Raw genomic sequence first — 17833 nt, 5'->3', positions numbered from 1 at the left:
GACTACAGGGAAGGGATGTGCACACACCCCCACCCCACCCCAGCCCTGGCAGGAGGGCTCCCGCAGGCCATCTGCCCTCTCACTCAGGACAGGACCACGCCCCAGGTGTCCGCAGTGGCGACCGGCTCTCTGTGCGCCTCCTGTTGTCTGTCTTCTCTCTCCGGTCGCACTCCCCTGCTCCAGAGCAGTGACTTCTGGGACCGTCTCTCGAATAAACTGCTTGCACCAGCATCCCTGTCCCAAGGGCTGCTTCTGAGAGAACCCAAGTCACCAGAGCTATCACCTCCTAACGGCTTTTCGAAGCACCCAGATGTCTCCCCCAGCAATTCCAGAAAACACTCTTACCGCTTATCTCTAAATCTACCTTTCCTCCAACAACAGACTCCAAGAAAAAGCTCTTTCTGTTCCCCAGCTTCCATGTATGGGGATTCTCTCTCGCGATCACCCCAATGTGCTCAGAAGTCCCAGTCCCTTAGACCCTGTTGCCCTGACTGTCTACCCACCTGGTGCACTGCCTAGTGGAAGCAAAGCCACAGCCTCTTACTGGACCAAGGAACACAAATGGGAATCTGCTTAGGGCCTCACAGGATGCCCCCCCCAACCACCAAAGTAAGGACCAGGGTCACCCTGGACTTCCTGTGCCTCACAGCTCACAGCCCACCTGTCATGACATCCAAACTTCTTATTCTACCACATATCTCCATTGCCCCCCCACCCCACTGTGGCTAGCCCACTGCCTTCTTCCCTGTGAACTACTACAACAGCCTCCTCACTGTCCTGACCTCAGGGCCTTTGCATATACTGCTCCTAAGTCCTGAAGGGCCATGTGCAGCTCACCAGCTTGGCCAGGAGGACCGGTGACTGTCAGCCTCCTGTTCACTGTCTCCCGCAGCTGCCTTGCCCTCCCACCCCCACCCTTTCCCTCCTCGGGCCCTGGTCTCTCCTCTTATTATGAAATCATCCAGATACGTAAACACTTAAGAGAATCATATATCAAACGCTGTGTACCCAACACTGCTTAAGAGTAAGACGTTATGCACCTCACTGAGGCCTTCCTGAACTTCTCCCCAACATCCCGCCCCTCTCGCCCCGAGGCCACCATTCCCCTGAATGTGGGATTCCTCTACGCCTCTGCTTATCTTGATATCTTTGCATACATGTGTATCCCTGAACAATATATCTCTTTTTTCACAATTTTTAAGCTTTATATAAATAAAATAACTTGTTCTCCTTTTGCCACCTCAGGTTCTGTTGGTGTTTATTTGATGTGACAGGTGCTGATCCTGTTCATTCATTTGTATCCGTTGGGGGTCCCCTGGTGCGTGTCCGATCCCCCGGCAGTCCCCAGCCATACAGTGCTGTGGAGCCTCTGGTCCGGCCCCCTTAGCCCGTGCGCCACCGTGTCAGGTTCTACCCAGAAATTTGCTAGGTAAAGGGACACACCGTTGTCAGCTTTACTGATGTTGCTAGGCTGTTCTCCAAGGTGGCGGCACCAACATGCCTTGTTGGCAAACCATTTATCCCTCAGCCCGGCGCAAAGGTGCCTCTCTGCCCATTTTCACCTCCCCACAAAAAATGACTTATCTCCGCCTGTCGATGTCCAGCCAGTCCAGTGCCCTCCCTCGACTGCCCTCCCTCACTCCTCCTTTTGGGCCCGTCACAAACTTCCCCGACTGGGGCAGCACCGTGCGACACCGAGCAGGGCACTGAAGTAGGGACTCTGAAGGTCCACAGCCACAGAGCTAACCCTGATCGGCCACTTGGGCTGTGCGCCTTTGGGCAAATCGCTTCTCCTCTCTGAGCCCGTGTTGTAACCAACGACAGGGGAGTGAGGATGAGTAAATAAGCATGAGAATGCAGCAGGCACCCAGCAGAGAAGCTGTCACTATTGTCACCAAGGACACCAGGCACTTTACCACCCCAGGCAAGCCAGTGGGAGAGAACTGGTCATTTACTGGCCCATGTAACTGGAAAGTTTGAGGGGGTGTCTGTCTTGCTTCGGGTGTGACTGGATCCAGAGGTTCCAGGGGTTCCAGGGGTTCTGACTGGAACCGGCCCTGTCTGTCTCTGGGCCACTTTCTCCTCTTGGCTTCATTCTCAGCCAGGATCTCCAAGTGGGGGCTTCAGGACCACATCCCTCCAGGGGAACAACTGCCATGAACTAAAAGAGCTTCTCCTTCCTGACGCTTCCTGCCCAAGTCCCAAGCGGTCCTCATTGGCCCAGGTTAGGTCACATGCCCGCACTGGAGCCAGTTACAGGGTATCCATCAGTCCCTGCTACTTAAGGTGTGGTAGTCGGAACGGCTGCATCAGAACCACTCGGGAGCTCCTGGGAAAAGCAGGTGCTCGGGGCCCCACCCAGACCTGCTGCATCAGTATCTGCACTTGGGCAGAGCCTCCGGGGAGCGTCGTCCGCACATCAAAGCCCGAAAAGCGCTGTGCTGTGCATTAACTGTTTCAGTTGCTCAGACAATTTTTAAGTTCTGTTTTATTGAGACCCACAAAAGGTAAAAACTAAGAAAGCCCTTCAATGTCATCGAGTCCTCCCGCTTCTTTTAAAGATGAAGAAACTAGGGGCTGGCAGAGAAGGGTCTTGCTCGGAGGCCCCCCAGCACACCCCCATGCCCCACTCCCCCATTAGCGCAGCCATCGTCTCTGGGGGGCTGCCTCATGGGGAGATGCATCTGGGTCCCAGAGGGGCCAGTCTGGGTCAGGCTTGCCGCACGCACCAGGAGACGTGTCCTGGCCGTTACTCACAGCCAGCCCTGCAGTACCTGGCCAGGGCCCTAGGAGCACGCAGGCCCTGTGGAGGATGGAGAGCCACAGACACGCACACACGCAGGCCTGAGGCACAGCCCCCTCACCCTGACTCCGACCCACTGGGCCCCCCAAAGTCAAGAGCACTACAGACCACACCAGCCTTTATTCTATTATAGAGTGGGGCGGGGCCGAGGCAGTTCATTCTCAGGCTGTGTCAGAAGGTGCAGAGTGTTGGGGGCACCTAGACTGGACCCCAAAGTGACAATAAGTTAGGAGGAAAATTCTCAGGCTGTTGTCAGGCTGGAGCCGGGCTGGGGTACCAAGTGGGCCCCCCAGAGCCGCTGCCAGCTGCCCAGCTCAGCCCTCCCAGGCAAGGCAGACTCCAGGACAGGCACGCCTCATACTGCAATACAGGAGGGCAGGGAGAGAGGGAGGGGTTTGGGGGTCAGGGACAGTGGGGGGCGTGTAAGAGGGGTCCCCAGAGTCAGGGAGGATGGGGCTGAGGTGGTGGGACAGGGCCTTCGAGGGAGGGTCAGGAGTCCATGGGCCCAGGGCAGGGCTGCACAGGGCTCTCACCAGGCCCTCAGTGAAGCTCCTGCAGATTCTCATAATCGGGGGCACCCTCTTCCTCCTCCTCCTCTGCCTCCTGGGAGCTCAAGATGGCTGTGAGGGGAAGGGAGGTTGGTCCTCAGCTTGAAAACTGCACCCCCTCCTCTCCCCACCTCCCACCCAGGGAGCTCCCAGTGCCTGCCCCGCCTGCAGCACACACCCGGCTCAGTCCTAGCCATGGGCTGCAGCTCCTGGGACACGTTCACATACTCCCGGCTCCCATCTGTGGGGAGAGGTCAGGATGAGGGACTGCCACACCGAAAGGGGGCAGGCCACACTGAGGGTGAGAAAGCAGGAGGACACCCGGACAAAGGGCAACAGAGCCACAAAAGGGGTGGGGGCACGGCCACACTGAGAGGTGGGGTGGGGTGGCAGAGGGAGGGAGTGGGGGGAAGGTGGACCCTAGGAGGGCGCCAGCCGCTCACCCAGAGATGCGTCTGCACTCTCCTCGCTTTCAGGAACGTTCACATAATCTTCCCCCGACTCCACTGTAGAAAATCACCAGAGTCCCCAGCACGGTCACCCAGAGCCCTCGGGCACAGATTCCCAGAGCGCCTGAGCAGAGGAAGCTCCCAACCACAGCCACCAAAGACTTTCAACAAAACCAGCCCGAGATGCCTGTGCAGACGCCCAGGGACTGTCCCCACAGTCAGCCCCAGAGGGATGCAGATGGGGCACCCCAGACCAGGGAAGCCAGTGGCCTAGAGGAGGGCAGAGGCCATGGCAACGGGGAGAACAGGGTGATTTGACCAGAACTCATAGAGGGGATGTTACTGCTGGAGAGAGGAGAGACGGCAGACACCCGCAGTACCCCCGCTTGGGGAGCAGAGCCAGAGGGCAGCTCAGAGAGGTCGGGCTGGGTGGCACGCGTGGAGGTGACCCAACTGTCAGGGCTGGACTAAGTCGGAGGTGCCGTCAGCCCCGCTGGCCCCTCGTCTTCAGACAGACCCGCCCTGATCTCCCATTCTTGTCGTCGTCCCTTCGTAGCACACATTGTCATTGACAGTGTCTTGTTCTTTTATGTGTTGACCTGTTTCTCCATAAGGACATGGACAAGACAGGCTTTGGAGCCAGACTGCCCAGGTTCAAGTCCAGCTCTAGCACCAACTAATCATGTAACCTCAGACAAGCTACCCAACCTCTCCAGGCCTCAGTTTTATCATCCGTAAAATAGGATGAGTATAAAAAAATAGGATGAGTACCTACCCATCTCACAGAGGTGCTGCGAGGAGTAAAGCGGTGAATAGTAGATGTAAGTATTAAGCAGGAAGAGCTACCAAGTGTCTGTTGAATAAATGAACCCTGCCATTGTACGGCTGGGATAACTGAGGCACAGGAGGGGAAGGGACAGGTCCAACGACACCTGGGAATTTGGAGGTTCAATAAGCTCGTACACATGAAACTCTGAGTGTGGCACGTAGTAGGTCCTCAACACTGTTAGCTTCTTTATCATGGCACTAATAAGCTGTTATATCAGAGGCAAGCAGTAAATATCATAAATGAAGAAGTGAATGAAAGAAAAGAAGCACCTGGACAGACAGTCTGGATCTCGGGGGAGAGTCCCCGCCTTGGGACCCTGGATGGCAAAGGCAGCCAGCATGTGCGGGCGATGGCCCGGGGCGCACACGAGAGGAGAGGAGAGGAACCGAACACTGAAGACTACCAGGCAAGGAAAGCACCCAACAGGCAGGATGTGACCAAACCAAAGGGAGAAAAGCAGCTCAAAGGAAACAGAGACAATGCAGGAAGCAGAAGAAAAATTCCCAAAAACAAAGACAAAAAAGACAACATTTATTCAGTATCCTTGGAGATTTACAAGATGATATTGCCTCCATGAAACAAGAACAAGAAGCTATGAAAAAGGAACACGTCGGGGATCAAGAAAAACCTTTCACACAGGAGAGACTAAAAGAATAGAGTCCAGGAAGGGAGCCAAAGGAGAATAAGGTCGAGGAACTCTTGCAGAGGAGATGGCAAAGAGAAAGGAATGAGGACAGGGAGAGTAAGAAAATCAGAAGATCAGAGCAGGGTGCCCACTCTCTGCAGGACCAGAGTTCTAGGAAAAGAGAGAACCCAGAGGCGGAGTGGCGTCACAGAAGCAGCAGGAGAGGGGCAGCGGGGCTGTGGCACGGAGGAGTGGGCAAGGTCGAAGGGCGACTCACTGGAAAAGGCGCTGTCTCGGAGGCCAGGGTTGCTGGGCACGGGAGCTGCTGGGACGGCACTGCAGGTGGCTGGGACAGTATCGGGAAGCACCACCCTGAAGGAAAGTCAAGGGACAGGTTAGCTCGGACCCCGGCCTCAGCCCCTTCCTCCCACCTGGCCACTCACAAGTAGCCCTCGTTGTGATAGTCCTCCTCATCCTCGTCTTCATCCTCATCCTCACAGACTGGCTCTGGGGTAATGACACAAGGGGTCAGCACCGTCCAGGTCAGGCCCCAGCACCCCCCATCCAGGGCACCAGGGTCCCAGACGCACCCTCATTCTCATAGCTTGCCACACTGTTGGCTAGGGAGAGAGAGAGCGAGAGGGAGACCAAGTCAGGGGAGGCCCACCCTCTGTCAGCCCTAGCCCCCCCCAGGCCCCGCCCCAACTTACCGCCATCGGAGTCCTGCCGGGAAGATGGTACTTGGTGGGAGCCCCCTGGGGGCTGCGGGGATCTCCTGGGAGTCAAAACTCAGAAGTCATGCCTGGGATGGGGCTCTGGGGCAAAAGGGGTTGCAACAGGGAAAGAAACTCCCCATCCAAGGAGGCACGGGGTAAAGAAGGGGACTTGGAGTGGAAGGGGTTACTTACGGGATGGGGAGCAGGTCTGGCTGGCTCAAGGATGGATAGGAGGTAACAGGAGGATAGGAAGTAGCTGGTGGCCAGGTGGCTATCGTGGCTGAGGACACAGGACCGAGGTGAAGGAATGAGTCCAGACATCATGCCCTACCCTTGTCAAGGCCTCGAAGGACAGACGAACCCCTTGAAACCCCTGGGCCCTGGACAGGCCTGAGGACACCTATATCCTTCCCCATCCCAGCTCAGGTCAAGACCATGTGGGCAGCCACAGGGTGAACCTGAACAAAGGCACACTCTTGCTCACATGCCAGGGAACTCTCCTCCCTACCCCAGAGGCAGAGGACCCTCCATGTACTCACGAGGCGGTTTGATCGTGATGCTATGTAGAATCCCACTGGCAGGAGAGACACAGCTTGGTAAGGGACCAGGAGAGGCCCCAGGGCCAGCCCCATGCAGGGTATTAAGGGATCAACACCAGCCACGAAGGCAGACTCACCTATCGGAGGCAGCACTGTCATATGAGTCTGCGGGAGAGAAGGCCAGTGAGGCAGGAAAAGGGAGCGACAAGGGGAGCGGGTAATGGAGTCAGGGGCTCTCAGTGTCTCCGCAGGCAGGACCATGAGGGCCAGTGGGACGATGTGAGGGATTGGGGAACGAGTGGGCTGAGGATCCCTGTCCGTGTGTCCAAGCGCCCCCCCACCCGCCAGCCCCCACTCACCTGGCAGCTCCCGGCAGTGCACACAGAGGGCCATCAGCAAAACGGCCAAGAGCGGCAGCAGCAGGAGGCCCGGCACGAGAGGGAGCAGGGTGGCCACCTCCATCTACCTGCAGGACAGAGCTTGGACCAGGCCTGACTGCTCGCTGTGCGCCCCTCCAGGACAGATCTGCCCCACAGCACAGGCTGGGCCAGCAGAGAGAATGGGCACAGTGGCCCCAGGCTAGAAGCCTGGTGAGGGGCAGCTGCACCCTCCTTGAGGGCTCCCTGGATCCCTTCCCCTCGTTGGGATGAGTGGGGGTCAGCGGTGGCTCTGGAAGACCCTTTATCCCAGAGCACTCGGGCCAGGGCCTGGGCTGGAGTCTGGGGCACCAGCCACCCCTGCATGGACCCTGCACACAGGCCTACCTGCCCCTCCGCTCGGCGCCCGCCTCTCCTCAGCGCCTGCCTGCCCGCCTGCGGCAGGAAGCTGTGGTGAGCTCCGGGTGAGGGCAGGAAATCATCAGGCTCCTCAGCCGGCTGCATCCACCCCCTTCCTACCCCCACCCAGCCAGCAGGGGGGGGGGGGAGGGGGGAGGAGGCCTAAGGAGCCACCCTCAGGTCCTCGAGAAGGGTGTGCTGGTCTCCAGGACAAGGACAACTCATACCAGTGGGAAAAGGACAAGACAACTGCAGGCCAGCTAGCAGACACGGCCTCCACAGCCTTGGCTCAAGGGGGCGGCAAGGAGGGAAGTGGACCCCGGGAATTCAGAGGGGCACAGGGCCTACCCACACCTCACCCTAGTTGGCCAAGAGGGGCGGGCTCTTGGGGAAACAGGGGCGTGACTCACAGTCACACAAAGCCAGCTCACTCCACCCTGTTCACCCGCTCAGAAGACCCAAAGGAGTGACCCAACAGCCACCAGGAGCCCTGGGGCTGGGGAGGGGACACCCCCTACAGTCCAGTGGTTGGTGGTTACTCACACCCAGACAGACACAAGCAGACAGTTGGGGTCTGGCTACAAATTTTATTCAGTACAAATAGCACCGAGAACCGGGGCTGCTCCCGTGGAGGGGGGGGGTCCCCTCCCAGGCCCTCACTGCCCACCCGTGGCTGCCCATGTAGTGTGGGGGGGCTGGAACATGGCCCAAGACCCCTCCTGGATGCTGGGCCAGGCCGAGGGATTGGGCCCGGGTGCCTGTGGGGCTGGCCTAGGACCAGCTGCGGTAGGTATGCAGGTAGGTGAGTGACGGCCCTTCAGATGAGCACACTGGACACAGGGACCCGGGTGGAGCGGCCTCGCCGGGGCACGACAATGCGGTCATCTTCAGACCCTGCCTCGTGCAACACACCTGCAGGGGGAAAGGTGAGCGCTGGGGTCAGATGGGCAGATGGACACAAAGCCTGGGAGGGGACAAACAGGCAGTGGCAAGTGGATGGGGCCCCAGAGCTGTGGACAGTGGGACACCAGCCTGTCGGCCAGGCAGACCCGAGGCTGGGTGAAGGGAGAGCTGTGCCCTGAGAGAGGCCAGGTCCACAGGACTAGACGGACGGGTGAAAGAACAAGCAGGCAACGTCATGAAGTTGGGCGAGGAGCTGTGCGCGGATGGAGGGAAGGTCCAACTGACCCTGCACATGCAGCTGGGCCCGCCGGCGGTCACCCTCAATGACGATGGCGGTGCCCAGGAAGGCTGCACCGCCCAGGGCCCCGACGAAGGCACAGAGCATGAGTGAGAACTGCAGGGCCCGGAACTCGGACAAGAAGGAGGGAGGCCAGTTCCGGCGGAGGTGGTCGGAGATCTGTGGGGAGATGAGGGAAGGAAAGCAAGGAGAAAGAGTCTTAAAGAGGACACTGAGGAGAAGGGGCCCCAAACTCCAGAACAGACTGGAGTCAGGGAAGGGTGTCTGGGCGTCCAGAGAGAGGTCCATGGCCTCCGGTGGAAACTTGCAAAGACAAACCCCTTCCCGTTAGCTGCGGGTCCACGGTGACAGGCGCCCGGCTCGGAAGCCTGACTGGGGCGGCCCTCCCATTCAGCCCAGCTGAGGCCCCTGGCCACTGGCCAGCGTTGGGGACACAGGGTGTCTGACCCCAACCCAGCAAGAGGGCAGTGCTCACCAGGCCAATGAGGTAGGGGCTCCCCGCGTCACCAAGTAGGTGGGACAGCACGATCTGGAAGGCCTCGGCCGTGGAGCGTCTGGTAGGGATCACCACATACTGGGGGGAGGGGGTACAGGGGGCAGAGGGCACAGATGGGGCAATGCTCAGCCCAGGCTGAGGTCAGAGGTGAGCCCCAGCTCAGAGGGGTGACTAGGGTGAAAAACAGGGCAGGCCTGGACTGTAGGCCCACCTGGGCTGGACTCTGAAGTCACACCGGGGCTGGGTTTGGAAGAAGGGGTAAAGGCCACAATTCAAGCCCCTCCCTGCTCCCATCAGCCTCTGGACCACTTCCGGAATGGCCCACCTACTCACCAGCAGAATATCAGCCACAATGGCCCAGTTCATAGACAAAAGTGTCTCTCCAATAAAGATGAAAATCTGGGGGACCAGGAAGTGAGGAGGGGGGGCAGGGTTGATCTCATCACAAGAACCAACACATGAAGACCCATCTACTAACTCATTCAGTCCTCACAGCACGCCTGAGACAGGAGCCACCAGTATTCCCTTTTCGCAGATGGTGAAACGGCACAGCCCAATGCCACACAGTTAGGAGGGCGAGACCTGACATTCAAAACCGGGCACTCCCACCCCAGAGCTGGCTCTGAGCCACGACGCTGGCTGACTTCAGTCCTGCCCCAGTGCACCATTCCCCCACCCTGGACCGAAAACAGCCCCCTTGATACCTGCTGGCTACTCACATAAGTGGCCACGATGCTACCACGGGCACAAGCAACGGACAGGAAGAGGAAGGGTGCAGAGCCCAGGAGGCCAGCAGCACAGACCAGCGGGTCAGCCCGGGGGTTGGAGCGGCGGAGGCGGCGGCTGATCTCCACGCCCAGGCCCACACCCAGGACCCCGGTCAGGCAGGTGATGAGCCCAAAAATGAGGCTGGGGGCAGGAGCAGGATCAGGGGCACGGGGGCTAGTCCGTCTGCCTGCAAAGCCCCCTAGCCTCGCCCCTATGGCCTGGAGAGGAAGATGACCCATTCCAGCCACCCTCGCAACCCAGGTGTATCCGGGCACCACACCCCACCATGGTTCAGGAAGGTCCGTCACCTACTTCCCAGACCAGGAAACTGAAACTCTGGGAGAGCAAAACAGCCTGTGGAGTTGGGAGTCAAGCTCTCCTTGTCTGAGTCTCAGTAACACTCTTCCCACTCCATCCCCTGCCACCTGCAGGCCATCCATTCCAGCCCCCATCTGGGTACCTGTCAGAAGAAGAGCAAGAGTCTCCAGGAAGACAGGGTGGGGTCTCCCCCAAAACCACACGGGAACGCAGCAAGAACGCAGGAGCCCAAAGAGCCAGGGAGCCCGTGACAAAGGCCACAGCAGTGAAGCCGAGGGAAGACAGGATGAAACTGGGGCTGCGGACAGTTGGAAAGGAGGAAGTCAAACTCCACTGAGGTGTCGGAGTGGGGGACTCTCTTCTGTTGTCCCGGCCTACTTCAGTAAGGTCAGGGCGCTAGGGTCTGGGCCTATAGCCCAAGCAGCTGCCACAGGAGGCAGCAGTGACTGAATTACTGGCCCTGACCTCGGGCCAGGGGACAGGAAAGAAAACAAAGACCACCCCCACAGAAGTTTCAACCCAGTTGTCCGGCCTTCCTGGGGATCTGGATGTTGGGCCAGGATGGAATTAAACTCACTTTCTTGCCAGAGCCCTCAGATCCGCCCACCATGAGGTGGGGTTCAGGGGCGGTGAGTCTGAGTGGCGCTCTACAGCTCCCCTCGGCGGCTCCCGTACTACCAGAAACAGCAGAAGTACGGCCACCACTCCTAGGCCTGGTGTCACCTGCGGAGACAGTGGGCTTCTGCACAGGCACAGGCAGAGACAGAGACACACCCAACCCCCCCCGGGGCTGGGAGAAGGAGAGGTGTGTAAAGGCAGCGCAGGCACCGAGACCTCAGACAGCAGGGTAAGTGCTTGCTCCAGGAAGCTGAACCTGCAACTTGGGCAAAGGGGTGACTGCTACTAGGGGCCACGCCCATTTCTGCAAGCCTGACTGCTCCCTGTTTGGTAACAGCACCCTAATATTCTTTTGGGAAACCACTCCCCTCACTTCTTTCTCGCAGTCAGTGTGGTTCACATAGGGCAGGGCCTGTAACCCAGACTAAGTCAACGAGAGCAGTGCTAACTCCCCAGCCTCGATGACTGACTCAATGGGGGGCACGGAGCGGAAGTGCACCCTGGGGCTCTCTGCTGTGAGGCCAACACGGTGCCATTAGGGCGCTTACACTTTCACAGGGGACTTCTGTCACCTGCAACCAAGAGCTCTGTCTAGCACACGGCTTTGTGGTAGGGGTAGCCAGGCTTTCTGCAGGCTTGGCAGAGTGAGTGCTGCCTTGAAATGGGGTGTCTGAAGGTAAAAAGGGGGCTCAGTGACGATGCTGCTGACCTTCCCGCAGGCTGGGACCAGACTCACCCTCAGAGCCCAGTGCCAGTCCCCAGCCACGTCCTTCACTTTGGAGCCTGCAATGTAACCCAAACCACTGGAGGGAAGGGGAAGGAGAGGAGAAGGGGCAGCTGGTCAGTCATGCCCAATGCCAGGCCCTTCTGCCTCCCCACCAGGCAGGCCCGAGGCCCACTCACCTGCCCACTGGGATGGCGAAGTAGAACACGCTGAGCATCTGACTCCGCTGGTCGGCCACGAAGAGGTCGGCGATGAGGGTGGGTGCGATGGTGGAGTAACTGGCCTCCCCGACCCCCACCAGGCCCCGAGTCAGGAGGAGCAGCCAGAACCGCTGGGGAAGGAGACGGGGGTGGGGAGGTGGCACCCCACCCTACAGCCAGCCTCCCTGTCTAGTTCACCAGCCAGTTCTGGAGAGGTGGCAGGGATGGCGGGAGAGGCCAGGGTTTTAGAATCAGACAGACCTGAGCTTGAATTCTGGCTCCCCTACTTACTAGCTGTGTCTTTGAGGAAGCAACTTAACCTCTCTGAGCCTCAGTTTCCTAATCTGGAAAGGGAGACAACGACAGGTTCACATAACTGTTGTGAGGATAGGACAATAAAAGGTCTATTCATTACCTTGTGCCCAGTAAGTGCAAAATAAATCTTAATTTCTATCTTGCCTGCTCCATCCAATACTGAATAGTGATCTTAGGTGGGGTTTCATTTGTCAAGCAAAGACCCCTGAAGCTAGAGACAGGGTACCGTCACCCAGGGAGGGTGTGTAGGGCTGAGGACAGAGTTCTGGGGCAGAGAGAGAACGTACAGGGGATTTTAAAGGAACAAAGAAGCAGCTACCAGGGAGGCAGGAGAAAAACCAGAGGAATGGCGTCACAGAGGTTAGAAGAGAGTTTCCAGAGGAAGAAGTGGGTCAATAGAGCCAGAGGCTCCTGGGAGATCTAGTGAGAGGAGGACCCGGAAGTAGGAGCTACATTTAGCAACTGAGAGGGCACTGTTGACTTTGGCAATGGGTTGCTGGGGGCAGCTCAGCGGGCAGTGCTCGGGAGCAAGTGGGAGAGGAAGTGCAGGCAAAGTGAGAGCCTCCTCCTGGCTGCTCTTTCACCCAGACTGGAGCTTGGTCAAGGAGGCCTTGCAGGAAGTCTGACTAGGAAGGGGAAGAGGGGGAGAGGGCACTCTAGGTAAGGTAGAGGAAGAAACATGAGTGTTTAGGTGTTGAGTGGAAGGAGTCAATGGTCAGGGGGAGTGGGGATGATGGAGAGAAGGTTCTGAAAGGAAAGAGAAGCCCTGACCAGTGTGGCTCAGTTGGCTGGGCGTGGTCCCACAAGGTGAAGGGTCACTGGTTCGATTCCCAGTCAGAGCACATGCCTGGGTTGCGGCTTTGGTCCCATCTGGTGGGGCAACTGACAGATGTTTCTCTCTCACATCGATGTTTCTCTCCCTCTCTCTCCCTCCCTCCCCCTCTCTCTCTCCCTCCCCCTCTCTAAAAATAAATAAATAAAATCTTTAAAAAAACAAGAAAGAAAGAAAAGAAACGGGGAAAGGATGGCGTGGGCAGATTAATTTAGCAAGGCAGGGGGTGGGGGGGTGGTTGATGGCACGGACCAAGGAAACTGCAGATGTTCCCCAGGCCCAGTCTGCGATGGTTCTAAGGAGCAGAAGCAAAGATTGATGGGGGACCGGAGGGGCTGGAAGCAGGAGTCATTGTGGGGCCTCACCTCTCTGGGGATGAAGGACGACCCCAGTGTCACCAGGGACCAGAAGGCAATGCCCCCACACATGAGATACTTCCGATTGTACCTGTCACCCAGGTAGCCAAACACAGGTGCCAACACCATGTAACTGGAGATGAACACTGAGGGGAAGCAGAGAGTCACAGCCCAGCCCCAGTACCCCTACCCCACCCCACCCCCACCCCAGCTCAGGGAGGGCAGGGGGGCAGGCATAACTCCCACCCCTGAAACTATCAGAGCTTCCAGCCAGGGGGAGTCCAATTCCATTTTAAACCTTCCAAACCTTCCATTGTATAATGCACGGCCCAGCTGACTCATCACTTCCTCCCATCCAGCCAAGAACAAAATCCAAATTCCGTATCATGGCCCACTTTGCGCTGTGGGATCTAACCCCTCCCAACCTCTCCAACCTCATGTTCTTCCATTCCTTTCTCTGCACCCCAAGAGCCCAATGGCCATGCGCAATACCATCTTAGGGTTTTTGGCAACTGCTGTCCTCTGTCTGGAACATTCTCTTTTCTCCCCTGAGCTTCACAGAGCTTAGCAAGTTCAGGCTCCAGCTGAGACACTTCTCCAACCAACACACATACAGTCTCTGCCACACTGTTTTCTTTTATGTAACACTTATTCCTATGGAAAATGATCTCATCACCAGTGTAGGTTTTTATGGGCTGTTGCCCCTCAGGCACAGCAGAACGCCAGCTCTTACACACAGCATAAAGCAGGGCTCAGTGAACGGGCCAGATGAAAAAGTGAATGGGGCTGCCGAGAAAGACTGGCCTCTTCTCTAACTCAACAGCTCTTTAGAGTTGGCAGACCAGGTACCTGGGATTCCATTCTCATTTCTCTAGACTTGCCTTAGATACCTGCAGTTGCTTACTGGCCTGGACTGGAGCAAAGATCATTGCAAGGCCTGGGTTCAAATCCCTCTTCTGCCTCTAACTTGTATGACTCAGGGCAAGTCCCTACTCTTCTCCAAGCCTCAAGTTTCTTTATATCCCTGACCAAGTAGCTTAGCTGGTTAGAGCATCGTCCTATTACGCCAAGGTTGCGTGTTTGATCCCCGGTCAGGGCACATACAAGAATCAACCAACGAATGTGTAAATAAGTAAAGCAACAAACGAATGTTTCTCTCTCTAAAATCAATAAATTAAAAACATTTTTTTAAAATGTAGATAATCCTAACTACTTCCTCTGTGAATTAAGAGGAACACCTATTCCTTGGCTGATGGAAGAATTTGAAAACAATGGACGTTTATCAAAGGTCTTGAGTAAGTTACGTAAATGTTATCACCACTTTCTCCAGAGCCTGGGACACAGTCGGTGCTCAGAAACACTCCAGATGAATGGAGGGAAGGAAAGAAAGGGGGGTTTGGGCCTGTTTGTCCCTCTCTCACAAATCCCAAAGTTCTGAACAAGTAAAACTCACCTCTCTCCATTCCAGACACCCTCTTCTGCCTGCCATTGTTTCTGGGCGCCCACCATGACCTCGCACTGCCCTACACACTTCACAGGCATTATCTCAGCTAACCCTCGCACCAGCCCTCTGACACGCTCTGGGTCATCACTGGTTGCATCTGACCGATAAGGAAAGTGAGGCTTAGAGAGGTTGAGGACCTCGCTCATCATCACATTGTGAGCAGAATGCTGAGATTTAAACCCAGGTCTGGCTTAACTGTCACACTAAGCTGACTCCCTCTTTTAAACGAGGTGTGCTAACTAGAATAATTTCAGAGAAGAATCAGGGCCATCTCTTCCCCTAGCTCTGACCACTATTCCTCCATCAATGAGGCCCCAGGCACACCAGCATGTGGTCCCTACTGGGGTAATAAAAGGGGAAATAGCTGCTGTGTACCCAGGAGGGGCCTCCACTCACCGGTCTGAATGAGGCCGGAGCTACTATCTCCGATACCGAAGAACTGCTCAATATCCGGAAGGACGCCTGGGAAGAAGACTCAGGATGGGATCCGCGAGGCAGCCTCACCTTCGGGACCCCGCTCTCTTCCCCTAGTCTAACTTCCTCCCAAAAGTCAGTACCAGCCACGGTGAAGCGGTCCATGTAGTTCAGGAGGTTGATGTAGCACAGCACGGCCACTATGAGAGCCGAATGGCTCGCAGACAAGCCCGTGATGCGCTGCAGCTCCTCCCGGTCCGGGACCTCCGGACCCTCGGACTTCGGGTTCCCCTTGGACCCTGGTAAAACCGAGGTGCCGGGCACCGGCCTGTCGTTTGTGTCATCCGCCTGGCTGAGGAAGGGCTCGGTTTCGGACCCGGACATGGTCCCGGGGGCCGCGCCCGCCCGCGCTCCGGTCCCACCGACGATCCTACGTGTGAAGCTAGAGAAAGGAGGGTGGAGGGAACTCAGGCGACGGAGGTGCGCACAGAGAGGGATAGGAGCTTGTCCCAAAGCACAGAGCACGGCCGGGATGGAACCCGGGCCCTGTCAAGCTCCCCGGTCCCGGCGCACATCGCGCGAAGGGGGCGCGTGGAATTCAGGTGATGTCGGGGAGAGCAGAGGGTTGAGGAGGGCCCGATCCTCCCCACCCCCCAGGGGGAGGCCACCCCTCACCCCGGGTAGGAGCCCACCACACTCGCTGTAGCTCAGCCCCAACACTGCACCACGGCCGCCGCCATGATGTTTAAGAGCCGGTCATGTGACGGCGGAGCCGTGGTGGCATGGTACTGCAGGCAAGCCTTTGACACATGACCAGCTGCCAGGCTACTGAAGCAGCAGCCCAGAGCTGCGCATGCTCCTTCTGCCTTGCCGCAGGCTCCTGAACCACGTGACAGCCAACTACGGAGGGGCCACTAACTCCAAGCGCCCGGCGCCTCCCCCAACCCCAAGCCCCTCAGCTCCTGCACCGCCTTGGCAACCAGCGGCCGCTTCCCCGCCAAGACTGCTACCCCTAAGGCCGTCTAGGGGAATTGCTGAAGTTGCCCAGCCCTTTGAGTCCCGGCTTCCTTATCTGCAGCACCCTCTTGGCTGACCTCTTTCCAAACTAGATAATGGAATGTTAAAAGGCTCTGGAGCTATATCTCTAGAAATGCCAATGAACAGTTCTCGCTCTAAGTGATTATTCTGTCTTCCTCATTGTCTGATTTGGGCTTCATACATACCCACTCAGTGATGAATGAATGAATGTTGAGCAGCGACCTTCAGCCCTGGCCTCTCGTTCGGCCCCCGCCTGTCGTTTGGATCCCCCAACCCAGCTGCTGTAAACTAAACCCTTGAGGTTTCCCAGTCTCAGAACAGCCGAGACGGTCTGCAGCGGTTTTTCTCGCTCTTGCGCCCTCTGGTGGTCTCATTTAAGGCAGGCCAGGACTTGAAGCCTGACGGACTACAGAGCCCTGGCACCAAAAGGAGAGCCTGGAGTGGTTCCTTTTGTCACCCCACCCCAATCTCCAAGATACAGCTGCTAAACATACATTCTAAATAAAATTAGTATAGTTCTATGCAAATGCTGCTTCAAGACCCATCTTCCAATCAGACCCACTGAAATTCTGGAGTCTCTTGGAGAAAGCATGAGGCCCCCAAGGTGGCTTATCAGAAACTATTTTGAGTCATGGGTACCCCATTGTCATTGTTCCAGGAGATACTTCACATTTTAGAACCTTAAACCAGGTCTCCCCTGAGGGTATAAAGGAAAGAGGTGGAGACCTGGCTGGTGTGGCTCAGTGGATGGAGTGCCGGCCTTGGAACCAAAGGGTCTCAGGTTCAATTCCTAGTCAGGGCACATGCCTGGGTTGCAGGCCAGGGTGTGCCAGAGGCAACCACACATTGATGTTTGTCTCCCTCCCTCCCTTCCCCTCTGTCTACAAATAGAGAAGTAAAATCTTTAAAAATAAATAAAACCTTTTTTTAAAAAAGGAAAGAGATGGAGAGGAACTTCAGATTGTATTCACTGAATTTCCTCAACAAAATATTATTGAGCCCAAATGCCCATCAGTAAATGAGTGGATCAAAAAACTGTGGTGCAGAGGATGGCTGGGGTGGGGCGGGGAGGGGGTGGGTGGGGAGTGGTGGGGGGGAAATGGAGACAACTGTACTTGAAGAACAATACAAAAAAGAGAAAAAAACTGTGGTACGTTTACACAATGGAATACTGTGCAGCAGAAAAAAGAAGGAACTCCCACCCTTTGCAACAGCATGGGTGGAACTGGAAAGTATCATGCTAAGTGAAACAAGCCAGGTGGTGAAAGACAAATACCATATGATCTCACCTATAAGTAGAACCTAATCAACAAAACAAACAAGCAAGCAGAATAGAGCCAGAGACAAGGAAATAAAGAACAAACTGACAGTAACCAGGGGGAGGGAGGAGGGAGGTAATGGGGGAAAGAAGGGGAAGGGTCAAGTCAAGGAACATGTATAAAGGACCCATGGACAAAGACAATAGGGTGGGGAGGAGAATTGAAAGTGGAAGGTGGGGGTGGGTAGGGCAGGGGAGATGAGAGTAATGGGGGGAAAATGGGGACAACTGTAATTGAACAACAATAAAAAAATTTTAGCCCTGATTGGTGTAGCTTAGTGGATTTAGCACAGGCTGGGAGCCAAAGGGTTGCTGGTTCGATTCCTACTCAGGGCACATGCCTGGGTTGTGAGCCAGGTCCCCAGGAGGACCAAGTGAGAGGCAACCACATATTGATGTTTCTCTCCCTCCCTTCTCCACTCTCTAAAAATAAATACATAAAAACT

At 56.6% G+C, this 17833-nt stretch overlaps 2 protein-coding genes across 4 annotated transcripts; both read right to left on the bottom strand.

The window, feature by feature from the left end:
• Positions 1–2471: 2471 nt before the first annotated feature.
• On the bottom strand, positions 2472–7267 carry LAT (linker for activation of T cells). Its single transcript, XM_024560522.3, is given in 12 exon segments — positions 2472–3163; positions 3337–3423; positions 3530–3592; positions 3795–3857; positions 5532–5626; positions 5698–5830; positions 5833–5874; positions 5965–6029; positions 6163–6250; positions 6510–6544; positions 6647–6674; positions 6869–7267. Coding segments are annotated over 11 exon segments (795 nt in total). The 5' UTR covers positions 6972–7267; the 3' UTR covers positions 2472–3163; positions 3337–3343.
• A 591-nt stretch (positions 7268–7858) lies between these two features.
• Positions 7859–16371, bottom strand: SPNS1 (SPNS lysolipid transporter 1, lysophospholipid). Of its 3 annotated transcripts, none has more exons than XM_024560530.3 (13): positions 16255–16371; positions 15175–15473; positions 15014–15079; positions 13123–13259; positions 11590–11741; positions 11423–11489; positions 10646–10791; positions 10211–10366; positions 9702–9891; positions 9316–9381; positions 8962–9060; positions 8474–8645; positions 7859–8197 (listed from the first exon to the last, which is right to left on the bottom strand). In XM_024560530.3, exons 2-13 carry the CDS (start codon positions 15413–15415, stop codon positions 8103–8105), a joined length of 1587 nt encoding a protein of 528 aa, XP_024416298.2. In that variant the 5' UTR covers positions 15416–15473; positions 16255–16371; the 3' UTR covers positions 7859–8102. The 3 variants fall into 3 exon arrangements, with proteins under 3 accessions (XP_024416298.2, XP_045051433.2, XP_024416297.2); XM_045195498.2 differs by lacking the exon at positions 16255–16371 and adding an exon at positions 15724–15855; XM_024560529.3 differs by lacking the exon at positions 16255–16371 and adding an exon at positions 15707–15836.
• Positions 16372–17833: the final 1462 nt, after the last annotated feature.

Source organism: Desmodus rotundus, chromosome 1 (genome assembly GCF_022682495.2).
Source record: "Desmodus rotundus isolate HL8 chromosome 1, HLdesRot8A.1, whole genome shotgun sequence".
In the NCBI taxonomy this organism is placed as follows: domain Eukaryota; kingdom Metazoa; phylum Chordata; class Mammalia; order Chiroptera; family Phyllostomidae; genus Desmodus; species Desmodus rotundus.
Note: the sequence above shows the minus strand (reverse complement) of the source record. Positions and strands in the feature narration are given on the sequence as shown.

Excerpts from the sequence above, each read along its gene's own strand:
- SPNS1 (XM_024560530.3), bottom strand. The coding sequence starts at position 15,415 with ATGTCCGGGTCCGAAACCGAGCCCTTCCTCAGCCAGGCGGATGACACA. Across the intron at positions 11,742-13,122 it reads CGTCCTTCATCCCCAGAGAG|CGGTTCTGGCTGCTCCTCCT; the intron begins GTGAGGCCCCAC and ends CTCCTTCCCCAG. Across the intron at positions 11,490-11,589 it reads TTCGCCATCCCAGTGGGCAG|TGGTTTGGGTTACATTGCAG; the intron begins GTGAGTGGGCCT and ends CCTTCCCTCCAG.